Raw genomic sequence first — 18,258 nt, 5'->3', positions numbered from 1 at the left:
GTAATGAGTGTACTGAAATGTTTCAGTGGGCTTGTAATGGGTATATTTGTCGATCAAGCACTGACTCGTATATGAATCTTTCGCCTTTTTAAACGCTGATGTCCAGGAAAGTAGTTTCTGTATCAGAAATTTTAGCCGTGAGCTTGATTGTAGGATGATGATTATTTCCTTGCTCAATGAACTGAGTTATTCGTAAGACCTCTCTGTTTGTGTCCCAGAGGAAGAAAATGTCGTCGGCGATTTATCGTTTCCAAGCGAGAGGTTTGATTGCGCTTTGCAATTGGCTAAGGATTTCTGTATCGACTACTCTGCCCATAATTATATGCCGCCATTTAAGTGCCCACGCCATGGCCGTTCCGTGTGTTTGTAGGTAATTTTTACCACAAAACTGGAATGAGTTTTCCTGTAATATAAACCTGAGCGCTTGTGCAAGTAAACATGTAGGGATGGGAGGTGTGTATTTATAATAAGTGTCGTATGCCTCGCATACTGTTTGAATTCCCTCCACTTGAGGGAGGGTTGAGGAACCTTAGTATAATTGCAAGCTGGTTACATACGTCCATTGATACTATAATAAAATTGCGTTCTCCGAAATTTTAGTCCTCTCAATGAAATTAAGATAGGATGATTGTTGTTGTGTTATCGGCTAGAGTAGTTTGTCAACAAATGCTGGTAGTCTCTCTTCTAGCCCGAGACTCCCGAAATTATACGTCTGCTAACAACTTGAGCTAACAACCTACAGTTCGAGTGCAGAGACGCGTGAGAGGCTGGGTTCGAGAACGTGCTCGGAATGCATGGCGACAGCGCTGTCCTTTCGAAATGTCCAAAAAAATACGTATATGCCGAGATGAAAGTTTACAAACGACATTGATTTGGTACATCCATAAGAAAATGTTTTCACGATCGGGTCCGCTTAAAACTGCTCTCGTTAACCCTTTGACTCCTGCACCGGCCTAAACCGGCCGCAAAGGATCGGGGCATTTGTCCCGCTTGTGACGTTATCACCTTTCACCCAGAAAGGCGACATCTATGCTCAAATTGTGAAGCAGTAGAAGACCTTTCCAACGATACCTAAACCAGCGCGATTAGATAAATGGAACTTGAAATATGCACCAAAACGCTTCAAAATTTTAGCGAAAAACTCAGAGGAAAATTGCCTCTTTCCACCCATTGCTTGTCCATTGGAAGTAGTTCTTGCCCCGTTTACGCTTTCGCGAAAATTCTTCTACTAAAAGAAGCCTGCTAGAAGGCTAAACACTGCAGCAAAAAGAAAGGAAGAAGAAAAAAAGGAAAAGCGAAAGAAAAAAAAAAAACCAAAAGCCTAAAGTGGTAGGATGGTTTATCGTCCAAAAACTATGTTCAAAGTTTGATTTGTGCGCATGCACGAGCTAAAAAGTTGTTAAACGTCATTCTGGTGAGAAATAAGGATGCATTTTATCTTTCGAGGGCTGATTTGAGTGATTTAGAGCCATTTTAGCTTATAATAGACCTTAAAAGGTCAAAAACACCTAAAAAATGCGTTTTTTTGGAAAATCTCCAGGAGTCAAAGGGTTTATAATATCCCGCTTAGTTCCGCCGCCATTTTCATCCCCAGTCCTCCCGGTCGTTTGAAATTGCGAACTTTAGTCAGCGGCTTCTCACCAAGATCACGCGCCTTCTAACGAGAGTAAAAATGGCGGCTTGTCGAAGTTTATGAACTATCACTCTGTTTGCTGCTTTAGGTAAGAAACTATTCTGCTGTTTGGCATTGATAGTATTGAATATCCTTTATTGAAAGCTTTAATCGAAAAATTCCGTTTTATTTTCCAAGTTTGGACGTTGCATGCCAACGTAAACTTGTGTATGCGAAGAGGAACTTTTCGGCGTGGGTTTTAAACCTTGCCGGATAATTTTTCTGGCGTGCCTTGTCAGCATTTTGAAAATATTTTCGTATATTCAACATGGGATGTAGTAAAATACACCCTTTGGCTGCGAGGCTGCACAACTTTTGCATAAGTCTTCCTTCTCCTGTTAAAAAAAAAATGCAATGAAGTCTTGACGCCAACCATGGAACTCAAGACAGACAGAAAGTCCTACATGAAATATAATTATCTTCCAATTGTTTCTTGCCAAAGATACATGTAGTTTTTTACAAGAATATAGAAAGATAAACTTATCGCTGCCTGATGTTTTTAAGATAAGGAGTAAGGGATCAATTTAGGTTTCTGGGAAACTGCTCACCTACCCCTCCCCAAACCTAACATTTTGCCCAAAGCGATAAGTAAGGGTTAATGTTAGGTTTGGGGAGGGGTAGGTGAGCAGTTTCCCAGAAACCTAAATTGATCCGGAGTAAGTACGTAGTTACATTAGTAGCACTTCTTCACAACAGACAATGCAAATAATTATATTAATTAAAGTGTAAACAATGCCGTCATGAATTGACCTAAACTCGAGCTCATCAAACTACAATCCTTCTATTTACCCTCTCACATAATTTGCCAACCAAAGAGGCAAGATTTTTCTGCCTATATGATTATACAGTTTGTGACATCTTTATTTGGGGTGAAGTTTTTACTTTATTTGAGGACATTACAGTAACTCTCATTGAAATTGTAGCGATAAGAAATTACATGCACCCATAAACACTACTGTTGAGATTGTTATTGCATTTGACAAACTGGAGAACCCATCCTAATCTTCTTTGATAGAAACCTCGAGCTTGCCGTCTAATTGTTAATTAAACGCCTCCCCTAGGACCCCTAAAATTTAATAGACGCCCCGGCGTTTATAAGATCATTTACGGTATTCGTCTATCAAAGAAGATTAGGATTAGTAATATCAAATCAAATCATGTTCATTAAACCATAAGTGACAGTTTCATAACTAATGAATGTTTTTTGTTTCTTTGTTTTGTTAGAATGTAAACAAGACCATGGCCAACTACAATAAAACTAGAAGAACACCTTATCATTGGCACAAGCAACCAGTCCCCCCCCACCAAAAAAGAGCCGCAAACCCCGACATTTATTGACCTTGATAAATACCTTCCCAAAGGTGAAAACAAGCAGCCAGTCAACACCCCAACGTTTATTGACCTTGATAAATACCTTCCCAAAGGTGAAAACAGTAATCATTCTCCGTTCAACAGGAGATACCCGAAACCAATAACATCATCCGCACTTAACCAAAAGTCAAAAAATGATACTCAATCTACAGACAAGAAAACTAAAAATACAACTTCAACTACGACAAGCAGTACAACCTCATCCAAACATGGTACACTTCAAGTGAATGTGACTCGTGAACAAAGAACTATAAGCCTGAGTAGTGGGGAGGCATTATACAGCAGTAGTGGAGAAGATACTGGAAGGAGACCAGCAAAGCGCCGTCATCACTCCACTGCTACACCAGGCTATCAAGATGAAATAGATGCTAAACGAGCTAAAAGAAATTACACTGCACCTCAAGCGAAAAAAACTAGTAGATTGTTAGAGTTTAACCCATTTGATGTGGAACCACCTGTGTTTACTCTGGACACAGTAAGTATCTTGCCAAATAATTTTGTATAATACAAAATTATGCCAAATCAAGCTAAGCTTTTGCATTGCATAGTGACTTTGCATGTTGTGGCTTAATTTATCTTTGGTATAAACTGACTTTGTTTTAAGCCAGTTCTATTGTTATTTTCACTGTCTCATTATTGATTATCATGATCAGAAACAGAGAGAATAGACATCGAACCAGTTTGAAAAATTGATAAACATACAATCATGTGCATATAATTTATTATGTGATTGTGTATTTTAAAGTACTGTTAATTGTACATCATGCTCTAGCTTTATTAATCCAACTTAATAACCTGTATATTAAAGACTCATACAGTGTACACTGTATGTACCGTAATGATTCGATTTACCCCGGGGCGCTTATTCTTTTGGCACCTCAAGGGACCAGGCGCTTATTCGGGACAGGGCGCTTATTTAATTTTTCGAAAAACAACCATGCGTTTATCTATTCGACGTCGATGACTTCAGTAGGGGCATTTATCTGCAATAGGGGGCGCTTATTAGAATAGGGACACCTATAAGAATGGGGGCGCTTATAAGAATGGGGGCGCTTATTGGAATAGGGGCGCTTATTTACAAAAACACATTCGAAGGGGGGCGCTTATTCGGAAGGGGGCGCTTATTGGAAGGATGGCGCTATCGAATTATTACGGTATGCATTTCTACATTGCTCGTAGTTACAATAACTTGTATTTTTTTTTTTGCTTTTAGCTCACCAAAGAGATACAAGAGGAATGTCTAAAGAGTGTGCAAACTATGGAAATATTGCAAAAGAAGTTAGAGTTAAAGTCATTTTTAGAGACAATTTTGTCTTCAGTTTTTCCAGGTATTGTGTGTCTACACTTCATGTCATGAGATCTGTGTGTCAACCCTAAGTTTAATGTTGAAATTATAACAAGAAAAGTCAGTGAGTAAAAAGGACTAATGTCATAATTAATCAAGTCATTTTTCTGGTTGTACATTAAAAAAAGGAAATCAGACAAAAAGAACAATATTATTATTGCCACATCCTCCCATGTGAATACATGAACATGCCTGTCAATTTTCAAATGGAATTCTGTTTGCTACCCATTCAGACAAAAATAGCATCCATTTGAACAGCCTGGGTGATCTTGTCAGAAAACAACTTGCACCCATTTGAAAGGCTTGAGTCATCCCTTCAGAAAACATTTGGCATCCCTTCAAATGGCTTGGGTCATCTTCTCAGAAAAGAGCATCTGTTTGAAAAGCTCAGGGGATCTGATCAGTGGAAAAATTCAGCTGTTCAAATGGCTACAGTTATCTGTTCAACTGCCTAGAGTTATCCGTTTAGTGTCACTTGTTCACACTGTCCTTCACTACGTGTCAGAAATCTTTTGGCCAATGAGATTACCTTATCTGACAGTGGAATCTACAAAGATCCCAGTGCATAAACAATTTTTAAAACCTATACATGTTTACAAGTACTTTATAGTTAAGTACATTAATTTTATTAACGATTTGTACTTGTACAAGTAATTACACTGATTCTTATAATTTCAGGTTGCTCTTTGCAGCTTTGTGGCTCATCAAGCAATGGCTTTGGTGGTGATTCAAGTGACGCAGATTTCTGTTGCATTTTGAATCATTTAAGACAGGTATGATTACACATTCTCGGTATTTATTCTTGTCTTGTGCCCATTACTGTTATGACACACAGCTTATGAATTGCTGTTTTACAGAGTGACACATTTAATTTTCAAATCATGGCTTTCTTTTTGCATTGCAGCCAAACAACAGACAACAAGCCATGTCAGTTTTACGGCAAATGCAGAGATTGCTAAACAACGACCCTAATAACTGTAAGTACCTCTCTTGAAATCCCAGCACAATCCAGCACAATGCACACAGTCATGTACTGGTTCTTGGAGAAAGTATGTTGTGCAAACAGATTGAAACTTGAAGTGGAACCCATTAATATGGCCAGCAACAGGCCATGGAAATTTGGCCGTATGTAAAAATTTGTGAAGGGGGGGAGGGGCCCGGGCCAGGGGGGGCGGTGCTCTCCCCTCGGGGTGGCCATACATCTATTGATGACAGGGTAGGGTCAAATATCATGACTGGTCTCACTTGAAGTGACAAAACAAAACAACAAAAATATTATCATCATCATCCATCATCATCATATTAGCCGAATGTTGAGAAATAATAAATGATATTCATTTACATGTGCAGTAATAACAATCACAACATTGCTGCATTTTTCAACAGCTTTCCTAAGTAAATCCCAGGTAATCCCTGCTAAAGTGCCAATTCTGAAGTTCAAAGATATGATAAGGTGAGCTAAAAAATATGAAACCATATGCAATATTATTTTAATGTGCAGTTTCAGCAATTATCTAGACCCACCCCATGGAAGGTCATTGAAAATTCCGAGGGGATAAGGGTCTCAAAGACCAACATTTTTGAAGGAAGGTGTGGGGCTTAACTGGGATTTCCAAAGGGGTGGGGGAATTCAAACCAAAAACCTTCCTTGGAAGGTTTATGAATAATTATTTTCTGTAACAACACGTTTATTGTATTAGGTCAAGGGTACATACATGTATGTCTACATGTTCAAGATTTTATACCATGCCATAGAAAATACAGCCAATCAGAATACAGGAAAGCCGTTGTATATTCGACTGTATTCAACCCAACCTTCCCATAGTGCGCTGCGACTGTATTCTTGACGAAATTTAGTAAGCGTATTTTCTATGGCATGGTATAAAATAGTTACACAACACTTTCTTGTGGTATACTATGGAATATCCCACTTGTCACTTGTATTTTCTTGGCATACACACTCGCCTAAAGGCTCGTGTGTATACCGAGAAAAATACAAGTGACTCGTGGGATATTCCATAGTATACCACTCGAAAGCGTTGCATAACTAGTATTTATACCATGCCATAGAAAATACAGCCAATCAGAATACAGGAAAGCCGTTGTATATTCGACAGTATTCAACTCAACCTTCCCATCGTGCGCTGCAATTGTATTCTCGACGAAATTTAGTAAGCATATTTTCTATGGCATGGTATAAAATAGTTATACAACACTTTCTCGTGGTATACTATGGAATATCCCACTTGTCACTTGTATTTTCCGGTATACACACGAGCCTAAAGGCTCGTGTGTATACCAAGAAAATACAAGTGACAAGTGGGATATTCCATAGTATACCACGAGAAAGTGTTGTATAACTAGTATGTATTGCATTTTAAATCCATGGGTGCCTGACAGTAGAAGAAAATTTTGACAGTATATCACCAAGCACAACTTGAAGATCATTATTTTGTGTCCATCAGTGAACTGTTGTTATGTCAGAAAATAACTTAAAGGGTGGACGTTCAATAGCAATTTTTCCCATTTTGTGGAAGAAGATCCCTTTATAGGTTTTCAATAATGTGGACCTTTAAATTTATCTAAAGTTACTGATAAGAAAATTTTCAACCAAAGATAAATTTAAACCACAACATACAGTATCTTTGTTGTAGCTATTAAATTCACAAATATTTTTTTTTCTATTCCTTATAGTGGCTGTGAGTGCGATATAAACATTAACAATGTTGTGGTAAGTTTTTTTCCTCATAGCAATTGTGTTCGTCTTCCATGTTCGTATGCTTACTGTACATGTAATCCTGGCTAAAGAGGCACTGTTATGTCAAAACATTGGAACATTTTTACCTGTTTACACAGATACATGTGGCTTTAACACACTGTACGTTTTCCTGCGACGGTCACATAGCTAAAAATGAGGGAGTACTCCCTCTCCCTCCTCCTGCAAAGAGACTACAATGGTAAAATTTACAATATATATATCCCATCCAGAAGGAGATGCAATATGCCTACTCTAAACCACGCATGGCTTCAAAAACTGGAGTTCCTCTGTTAGCGTAATAATTTAAGTGTCTCTTTGTATGATTGTGACAGTCATGGTGCAGTTTGTTTTGGTGTGTAATTTATTATCTACATGTACATTTTATTTTATTTTTAGGGTGTCAGGAACACTCACTTACTCCGAGCATATTGTGGAGGTAAATAGTTGTTAAATTGATATGCCGTACCGCAATTAGACAATAATTCATTATTCATTCATTATAAGTCAGGCACCTTAATACTAATATTTGACTTACTGTAGTTGCATACATACAGGTGTATGGTTAATGATTTGATTTTCAAAGACACTACCCTAAAATTGTAAAAAGGCTAAAAGCAAGTGTGCATTAATGGGCAACAAAGAGAGTGTTCAATAATGTTGAGAAGCAAGTTTGTTTAAGTGGTTAACATGCTGGACTAACAGCTGAAAGGGTGCAAAGAAATTCAGTTTTCAAGATGTCCTTCGGCAAGCTGTAGACAGGATGCACTAACCCAAAAGTAATTTTAATTAGCCAGAAAATCCTTAAAGCGTGATTAATCTCCTCAAAAAATTTTTTCCTGAAAACTTTCACTTGCCTGTCAGGTAAGTGAAGGATAAAATCCACTGGCCCAGCTGCAAAATCCATTAGTCCTCGGCTATCAGACATGCACTTCTTTGCATGCTGGCTCTACATGTACATGTATGATTTGGAAAGTTCGCAGTCTTGTTTTTGTTCTTACAAGCTGTATAAACAAGAATTTTTTTCCCCTTTCTTCATGCATGTACCTGTAAAGTTGGGTGGGTAGTTATCTCTGAGACAAAATTTTAGCCCTTGGTAGTCCTGTGATGGATTAACATTCTACATGTATCCAGAAAAAGTAGCAATACTCTTAGTTTTTTATGCCATTGTAGCAGCTGATCATTTTCAAAGTGTGTGTGAGATGTTTTCTTTTTTGTATTTTAGTGGACTATCGTGTCCAGCCCTTGGTGATGCTTATAAAGAGGTGGGCCAAACAACACGGCATCAATGATGCAAGTCATGGAACACTTTCCAGTTATTCTCTTACACTGATGGTCATTCACTATTTACAAGGTAAAGGTAGTACACATAAACGCAGTGTTTAACATGCAATCTCTGCTCAGTTGATGGTTACATTTTTTGCTGGCACCATCAATCATCTAAAGAGATCACACAGGAAACAGAAGTTCACTGGTTCAAAAGGTCAAATAGCTTGTCTGTGAAAGTTGTATGAGAATGGCTTTTTGTTTGCATTTAAACATATTGAAAGGTGGAATTCTAAGGGTACCCTTTTGCAATGAAAGGGGTGCCTTTTCTATCAAAATGGTATATAATAAAGGGTAAGTTGTTGGACCTCCAGATGGAGCGTTCCCATGCAAAACAATTTCGAGTACCCCCCCCCCCCCTCGGATTTCAGACAATAATGACACAAATTCATAGCTTACGTAACCCCCTCCAAGCTACTCTACATTGTACATGTAACTATGTAATTGAAATGTGTCTAATTTCATGGATGTTTGTGGTTCTCTGTTGCCAGGTGTTTGTAAGCCTGCTGTAGTTCCTGTCTTGCAAAGGCAATATCCAGTAAGTACAGTTGTACACCATAAAAAATGTTTGATTACAGAATTCAACAGTTTGTATTGCTTTAGCTGAGCATAGAGCGATTTTGGATTGAGTGAGTAAAATCAAAACAAAAGTTATCACTCTGGCCAATCACAAAGGTTCACACAATTCCCCACAATTCGGTGAACCAATCTAAACTTGGAACAAATACATGTACATGTACTGTATACATGGTAGGCAGCACAAAGTGTAAAAAAGAATGTATGCGAGTGAGTTACGATTGGTTTTGGTTTTTCTTCTAAATGGATAATAAAGTGGTGCAAGTTTTTTCAACCAATCATTATGTGTAGTACAGTAATGTCAAAGTAAGGACGAATTATGTTCAACTCTCAAGTGAAAATCGCTCTTATTAATACATGTACATTAATTTGTTAAATGCATATCTCAACAATGTACCATTATAAAAAAAATCAATGCATTTGGTAAATAACGTGAGGAAAAGGGGGTGGGGGTGGGGGTGGGTGATAAAGTGACATCATAATATGTTTGTTCGCTGTAACCATCTGAGTTCTGTACTGTAACTACTTTTGAATTTCAATGCAAAAGGGGACGAACTGAAAAAAACTATACCTGTCCAATCATCCAGGACATATGGATTGTGCTGCCTGCAAGTGACTTTCTTGCTCACTTACCCAGTGGGCAAGGGCCCAGGAAATGACATCTACCAAATAAAATAAATATTATCATAAAAAGGTAAACAAAGGCAACACTCAACTGCCCCATGCAAAGCAACAGTCGAGAGCTGCTTGTCCAAAGAGCAAGTTGAAATTCAAGTTTACTACAACAGGTCTGCAATTAATTTTTTTCACTTGAAAGGACATATGTCCTACCAAGACACCATCTTGGTCGTAAAAACCAGGACAAAATGGCAAAACTGTGGTCGGACACCATCAAAAGCAAAAGGTTGAATTTTACTAATTACAAGTTAGCACTAGTCTTATGATTTATGCATCAAAAATTGTCTGGACATCATGTCTGACCACAATTCGGATTTCGTCGGACATTTTGGTCGGCAAATGTCTGATGACCGACTGTTATTTGCAGCCCTGAACATTAATAGTAACCTCAAGTTTACTACAAGCCCTGAATGCAAGTATGAATTTTAGTCTTTTTTTATCAGGCAGTGTTCAAGTACCATGGAGATGTGTCAAGTCTTTTGAGTCAGGACCCATGTAAACAAATTGCTTGCAACCAGTAAGTCTAGTCATCAAAGCTGGTACTTTCTTCCTTTGTGTAAAACATCTTATTTGCATAATAACGTTTCCTTTGACTCTAACTGGGAAGGAAAGGAAAGGGTTGCAATGGTCCTGTTAAACCATGAGTGTTTCAGTAATTATTTCTTTTTGTTTATTGTGTTGCTGTATGCACTATGTACATATAGATTACTTCATAGAAAGTGCGACGTACGGATTTTTATTCACGAGTTGCAAAACTTTGGAAAAACGAACGAGTGAGCGAAGCGAACGAGTGAGTTTTCCAAAGTTTTGCAACGAGTGAATAAAAATCCGTACAAAGCACTTTCTATGCTGTAATTTGTTTATTATATATATAACGAGAATTCAAGCATTGTAAAGTTTACGCGATTTTTCATGTTAAGTAATACATAAACCTTTGACATATTACAGTTTGACCTAGCGGGAGGAAAAACAAAGCAGGCAAATGCACATCGCTTTTCAAGCGAAACCACTTTTAATCAAATAAGAAAAATTACTGCCGACAAAATCTTCTGCAAAAACTTTATTTAATTAAACACATTGCGTTACTTTTTGAAAGCAAAAGTTTTGGTATCGCATCGAGGAAGCGTCGCCACAAGCGAATCAACTAAACACGCAGGCGAATTTTGAACAAAATTGCGATATTACACACAAGGAGTCGGTTAATTAGGCAATAATTGCGACGCAAATCCACATTCAAAAATGCAATCTACTTTACCATGGTGTTCCCGAGGGTGCTAGTGCTTGAATATTCTTAGAAAGTCCGCGGATGTGTTGTAAGTTTTGAAGAAATTCTTGTCTTCGCTTTCACTTATCGACACTTCGCTTGTCTTCGCTCCGCCTTTGAAGAATGATTTTTATCGTTATAATCTCATTACCGTATTCTTTCGGTTTTGCTTAGCGAGTTCCTGTTTGCTTGCCTTTCCATAAAGTACTCTAAAGACAAAGTTTTTTAAAGGAACAAACCGTGTAGCCATATTTTCAAAGCATAAACTGCCGTAGGGAACAAACTTGCCGCTCGCTGTTTGCTCAACCTCGTTGGAAACCATTTGAGTTCTCGTGCTTTGATTGGTTGGGTCGTTCCACTCTAGATGCTGATTGGTTATATTTTTCACATGTGAAGAAAGCTATACGCGAAGCTGATTGGACGTATCGCTTTTCTCACATATGAAATATAGCAAATATAGAAATCTATTTGGGAGATTTATTGCCCAAAATTCTCGCTATATATGTGATAAATTGTACAATGCTATAGAGTGTTGGTGTATGTACTCTAAAGAGATCTTTGTTTGATCTTTGTTTAGCATGAATGTTTTTTTTTCTTCCACTTGATTTTAATTTTTAAATTCATTTGTTTGGTTTTGTGCAATAGATGGTACTGTTTGTTTTCCATTTTTTGTACAAATGTAAGTAATGGCTGTTACATGTACAATGTACATGTAGTCTGCAGTAGTAATATTTAGATTCTCGAGATTTTAATTGAAAATAACTATTTAATTAATGTTGTTGTTTTTCTACAGGTCAGAAAACAGGCAATCTCTAGGAGAACTATTTGTTGGCTTTTTTAAGTACTATGCAGTAGATTTTAGGTAAGAGCTACTTGTGGATCCCCTTAAAAAAAAGGCCCCTTTACACTCATTCCAAATCCATTTTGAGATGCAGCGTTATGCCTGGCGAACTTGCACTAAAACATGGCTGCTGCATGCATTTGTACAAATGTACTCCACGTGCATGCTAGCATTAATATTATCGAGTGAGGTGTTCCCTTTAACAAGGCATCCATTAGAAGGAAGTGAATGAAATTCAACTGCCCCGATAGTTAAAGCTAGTGAAAGCATTGAGCCAAATAAGAACGACTTGGAGCTAAATGTGATCGCTTACACATTTTTCTAAGATCTTCTAACCTGAAACATAGCGAACAAATTAACAGTTCCCGCGGCGATCATGAACTCCTTTGTACTCCTTTCTTTCGTCTCAGCGAATTGCATTGATCCAATTTTTCCCTAAGAGGCAAACAGTGAACACTTCTATCACTTCTCGTGGCATTCAGAAACACAGCAACTCATAGGAGTAGCGAAAAGAAACACACCAGATCGACGAATAAGCAATACTTCTGTACGAAAGCATTGTCAAAACAAAACACCGAAGCCTGACTAGCCTCGCTTTTATGCAGCTCGTCCCAGGCACCAAACGAGTGATCCGCCATATTTGCATTCGGTGTATACGTGCATTGAAGATCGAATTGGAATTTGGAGTGTTGGTTTTTGTGGAGGGAGGAGAACCGGAGAACCCGAAAAAAACTGTCGGAGAAGGACAAAAACCAACAACAAACTCAACCCACATATGACACCGGACCGAAATCGAACCTGGGCTACATTGGTGGGAGGCGAGCGCTCTTACCACTGCGCCACCCCTGTGTAGAATTGATTGAAGTTAAAGCAACCCCTACCATTGATAGCAAAAGAATGTGTTTTCAAAACGGTTCCTGTTATGTTGTTTCCAGATGGAACAGTGACTATATATCCATTGCAATGGGGGCTGCTTATCCAAGACATGGTGGAGATTGGAATTTAAGAAAACCTGTTGTTATAGAGGGTAAGTTGCAACAACAACAACGTCCAGTTAAAGGGACATGGTCAGCGTTCACGTTTTGAAAAAAGTCCACCTTAACCGAAATCAAAATACGCGTAGAGAATCTTCAGAAATCTGCTTCAATCTTCTCAGTGTTTTTTTTTTTCTAAATTGTCCCATTTAGTGAAACACTGAGAAGATTGAAGCAGATTTCTGAAGGTTTGTTTTGAAAAAAAGTCCACAGTGGTCTTTTTTTTTTAAAAACGTGAAAACTACATGTAGTGTCCAGGTCAGCGCGGTAAGAATGCTGACCATGTCCCTTTAAGGTAATTCCTGGGGAATAGAACTGCTCATAGATCTTTCATCAAACTTTGACTGTTGGTTGTTAACCTAAAGGGAACCTAATTTGTGAAAAAAAGGGGGGTCACCGTATTCCTTTAGGAGCAGGAAGACTCCAGTGCTCGAAACTAACTTTTGCGAGTAGTCTTCCATGGACAAGTGAACGGAAGTTTTTACTAGTCCTAGAGGAAACCTAACTGGTCCCATAATTCATAACTTGCTTTAACGAGAAGTTTGTCTTCTAAAAAATCAACATTGTCAGCAGTGTTCATTCTGAACACTCGGAATTCTCGCAGCCTTCATCACTCGGCATACCGATCGATGCAACTTGATTCATTCATCTCATTCACAGGTGCTGTTTTACCTTCTTCTGTGCTTTGACCAGTCCCCTTAAAGTAGTTTAGCAAAGAAAAACTACGGCAAGCTACCATGGTTGTTGTTGTTTTTACCAGCAACAAGGCAAAGAAAAACTCAATAGATCAGCTGGAACACATAGGTTTATCACGCTTCACTGGCAATCACAGACGCCCGCAGTGTTGTTGTCCACAGCGCATGCTTCAGGCTTTCTGTAACCAAGTTTCTCACGAATTTCAAAATGGCGTCGTGAGATGCACGATCGTGAATAGAAGACAAAGCATGCAATTAATAGTCATTTTTATTAACTCAATATATATAAAATCAAAGACAAATGAAGCAAAGGGACAGTGTACTCGTCAATGAGCAAGAGTAAGTGGAAATTTCACTCGTCCAGTGGGAAATTTAACTCGTTTTTGACGAGTGAACGAGTGTTAGCTTCGAGCACTGAAGACCCTGTATATACCACATAATTCCTTAATAATTTATTTGCAAGTACTGGCAAAGTACACGTTTCCGGTGATAATTCATTTTTCTGCCATAGAAATGGATCTGTATTCATTATATAGAGAGATTGACCGCTAAACTCAAACTAATAGGAAAAAAGAATAGTTTACTCACTCGTTTATGAGTAAACAACGATTTATCTCTTGCTCTTGTTTGTGTGCGCGCGCTAATTGCACGTAAATTCTGCGCAGAGAGTTGGATGCGTTACATTTGCACGTGTTACAGAAATCGGCCCAAGAGTTACACGTATGATGTCCTCGTTGCTGTTTATTTATAGTAAGAATAGATATAATGTTTCTTTTTTTTTGTTCACTTACATCACCAACCAACCGACTTACATGTAACAAAAATCATGATCGGAATGGGACTTTGGGGGTATAAGCAACCTTGAGTGAATTCAAACATTTGGAAGTCTGATTTTTTTATACAGTCGGGAACTCATTTGTTGGGATTTGAACCTCGCTCGTCACACTTTGTCGAGCGTGAAGTGAAAAAAAAAGTGTGCGAGTGAATTCGCGTACTCATTTTTCCGCAGCGTTTTTTTTTTTTTTTTTTGCTTCATCGTTCAACAAACTAAGAAAAAAGAGGGAATGCTCGTAGTCTTTTCTTGATTTAACACTGCTTCGCTTTTTATTGCAGAACCTTTTGATGGGAACAATGTTGCTAAAGCCGTCCACCAACACTTTGATAAAATTCATATGAAGTTCAGGCTGGTATGTACCTTAACACTAGTGTTATAACATGTACGTGTTTGATTGGTCATTCATGTCCGACGGAAATAGCCCACTAGGAGATTTGCGATTTGTCTGTCTGAACTATGGTCCCACTAGAAGTTGAGGCATTTTACTTGTAGAGTTATTTTTTATTATTATTTTACATGATTGTTTATTCATAGTCTTGCTCAACTTACCCCTGCCCCCTTAACATTTCACAACATGTGCCAAGGGGGTGGTGGGGGGGGGGGGGGGGGGTGCCTTTAAAGTGTGGTAGTTCCGTTTGAGTTAGATTTAGATAATTTGTGTGGTGAGGAATACATAGTAAATTTTATAGCTGAGCGCTAGAGCAGTTTAGGGAAATGGTCAAAACTATTGTACTCAGACAGGACCCACAGGTCTGCAAAAAGACAGGTGGTCTCTTCATGTACCCCCCTTTCCCCACCTTAAAAGATGGTGTCTTGTTTATATAGCCCCCACTCTCTCAGAGGTAGAAACTAAGGAAAAATATTCAAACTTCCTCGTGCCATTTCTCCGGCAATGCAAGCTTCATGCACACCAAATATGAAACTCTCAACTTGAATTTTAAGGCCAATAAATTTTGTCCATTTGGCTAATCAGACAGGTGTAGTCTTGCATAGCCCCCCTACCCCTACACTAGGTGGGTCCTCGTCGAGTACACTTGTTATGACCACTTCCCTAATATTAGAAAAATCAAGCGACCTTTTGCAACATGAAAAAGGGTGAATGCGACCGAATCTTGAGTGTTCAAGCGTCTTTTGTCTGAAATGATGGTTAATTCTTTAACCTGCAGTGAACATTTAATGATAACTAAATGCCTCAAGATAATAACACAAGTTTGCTTTGAATGTCCTTTAGGCCTGGCATACGCTTAAAATTTCACCAAGTCTTGAAAGCCTCAAGGTGACCTAGACACATGTGCCGTGTATCCTTTGTACATTTGAACACTGTTCATGAGTGGGGAGCAAGATGACTTGAAAGCCTGTACATATCTACGATCTCGGCAAACCTGGGTTACACTGTCAAAGATCCTTGTGTCAACTTGAATAACAGTTGCGCGATCAAATGCATATTGTATAGCTGTATAAAGCATTTGAGTATGCTTTAATAGGAGTGTCACAGCTTGCCACTGTCTTCATGCTAACGATCCTGTGGACAGGAATGCGTACATACAAAATGTTGAAGAGGTCTTAAATGCTGAAGTGGTTTCGAATCAGAATTTATCAATAGCTTACCAATCAGCTGCATAGCCAGTACCCTAAACCTTTCCTATTACACCACCAAAATGGCAGACTTTCCTTTCAAATCTGCCCTTGCACATATACTTAACTAGTTCACTTTCAATGCAAGCTTACTCTGTACTTCCCTTGTTGCTTTTAAAATGTCAGCAAGTGCAAAAGAGGACTTTGCTCATTGAACCTCGATTCTTAAGGAAATTTCTTCGTATGACATCACGAAAACATTCAGAAAGAGCATTTACCTTCAAATATTGACAGTGGGTTAAAAAAGTCACGTACACCGTGCACAAGTGTCTTGACACAACAGTATTTTAAATCCCCAAAGTTGACCTGAGCCCTTTTTACCGAATGGTAATGAGGTTATGTTATGGGCCGCATTTTCTCACTCGAACACTCACTCACTCGATTCTGATATCAAACCGCAATTAATTTATCATTAAACGAGAAACGTGCTGATGGAAAGGTCTTTTAAACGCATTCAGCACATGTCAATCAGAAACAAATTATTCTTCAACCTCGTTCCAGGGTCTCTCTCTTTCAGGGCAGTAAACTGAATTTCACAAAACAAATCGAAAGAGGATCACTTACTCTTATCCTCTGGTGATAAAAGAGAATAGAATTCGCTCAACGAAGCCTCAGAGCATAGGCTAACAATGACCCATTCACGTAAGAAAACATTCAAAGACGCGTTTTAGTAAACACAACATTCATGCACGTTTTTGTTTCGCGTCACATCATCTTTGTGTCACGTCATCCGTTCTTCATCTTTTTGAGTCGTGCAAAAACGCGCATCTTTCTCTCAAATTTTATTCGCTGCTTAAAATAACGCTATACGTGCTGCCAGAAAAGTAAACATATTTAAAAAACAAATTTACTTAATGCTTAAAAGGATCAAAGGTTACACTTATTTTTGTGATGAAATAGAATTCGCGCTACGAAGCCTGAGAGCACGAACCATCAATGATGCAATTCCCATGGAAAAATAAAACATTCACAGGGAAATAAAGTGATATTGTGTTACATTATTGAACGCTTATTTGAAGAAAAAAAGCTATCAATGACCCATTCACGCAAGAAAACACTTGAAGGCAAATTAAGTGAGATTGTGACATTACTGATAGCACCTATGGACTACATATAGTTACGCTTAAACTGTTATAGAAAATTATTATTGCATGTGACGTGATTTAATAAACGTTTCAGCTCACTGGAAAAACACAAATGCGTAGCACGTTTCTGTTTCGCGCTACGTCACCTCGTGTCACGTCATCCGTTTTTTATCTTTTTGAGGCGAGCAGATCTCAAATTTCATCGGCTGTTCAAAAAATAACAACGCTTGTCGCTGCCTAACCTCCCACGCAGTCGTTCTTAGGGGCGATTGTGTTCCACACCGTGTAACGCAATCGCGGGGAGGAGTGTAACGCGATCACCCCTAAGAACGACTGCGTGGGAGGCTAGTCGCTGCCCGGTATGTATATTATATATGTGCTGACAGAAAAGTAATTGAACACACAATTTATCGCATCTAAGACAGTAAAAACCATATTCAAAGGTTACAATTTATTTTGGTGGTGAAAAATAGAATTTGCGCTTCGAAGCCGGAGAGCACAAAGCATCAGTGACCCATTGACGCAACTCACATGAAAAAAAAAAAGCATTTAAAGGCAAATGAAGTGAGACCGTTACATTCTTGAACGCTTATTTGAAAAACAAAGCGAAGGACGCCACTTCATCGAATTACCATGAGGTTGCTCGAAGAGCCTTTGATTTACTCAGTAATGTAAATAATCCATGCACTGTTTGAAATATGTAATTCATGAGATTAAAGAGAGATTATAATTATACTGTAAACTGTACCTTTGTTTATATAAAGTGTACAGTATAGAGAATTGTATTTATAAATATTATTTGTCATATTTTATGAAATAAAGTGCAATGATATATGCTCAAATTTGATAGTATGTACATCATTGTTTCAACTTATATACCTTTATTTTTGGTCAAATAGAGCCATTCGGTCAATTTACTTGTATAGCTACATGTAATTAAGGGTGCTAAGGGGCTCACGTTTCACAAAATATTACGAAAAAAGGCCTTTACGGGTCATGAAAAAACTATTCCCACCCTCAATCGCGTTTCACTGGAAAAAAGACAGCCATTTCACGATTCACGAGGGAAAACCCCCTTAACCACCGTCTTTTAATAGTCAGTTGCTTTACTTTTCTCTTGTGATTGAATTACCTTGGGTAGTTTTA

The 18,258-nt window shown here is 38.3% G+C and overlaps 1 protein-coding gene across 1 annotated transcript; it reads left to right on the top strand.

Annotated features, from left to right (window-relative positions):
* Window positions 1–2,981: 2,981 nt before the first annotated feature.
* On the top strand, window positions 2,982–17,938 carry LOC144636895 (poly(A) RNA polymerase GLD2-like; the record flags this gene model as incomplete). Its single annotated transcript, XM_078496100.1, has 15 exons — window positions 2,982–3,518; window positions 4,257–4,371; window positions 5,067–5,161; window positions 5,293–5,365; window positions 5,775–5,841; window positions 7,083–7,119; window positions 7,543–7,582; window positions 8,369–8,497; window positions 8,961–9,007; window positions 10,167–10,240; window positions 11,781–11,849; window positions 12,764–12,855; window positions 14,671–14,744; window positions 15,624–16,354; window positions 17,780–17,938. Coding segments are annotated over 14 exons (1,503 nt in total), but the record flags the coding sequence as incomplete, so codon positions are not given.
* Window positions 17,939–18,258: the final 320 nt, after the last annotated feature.

Source organism: Oculina patagonica, chromosome 1, assembly GCF_052425735.1.
Source record: "Oculina patagonica isolate OP01 chromosome 1, crgOcupat, whole genome shotgun sequence".
NCBI classification, from domain to species: Eukaryota; Metazoa; Cnidaria; class Anthozoa; order Scleractinia; family Oculinidae; genus Oculina; species Oculina patagonica.
This window is presented reverse-complemented; position numbering and strand designations above follow the sequence as displayed.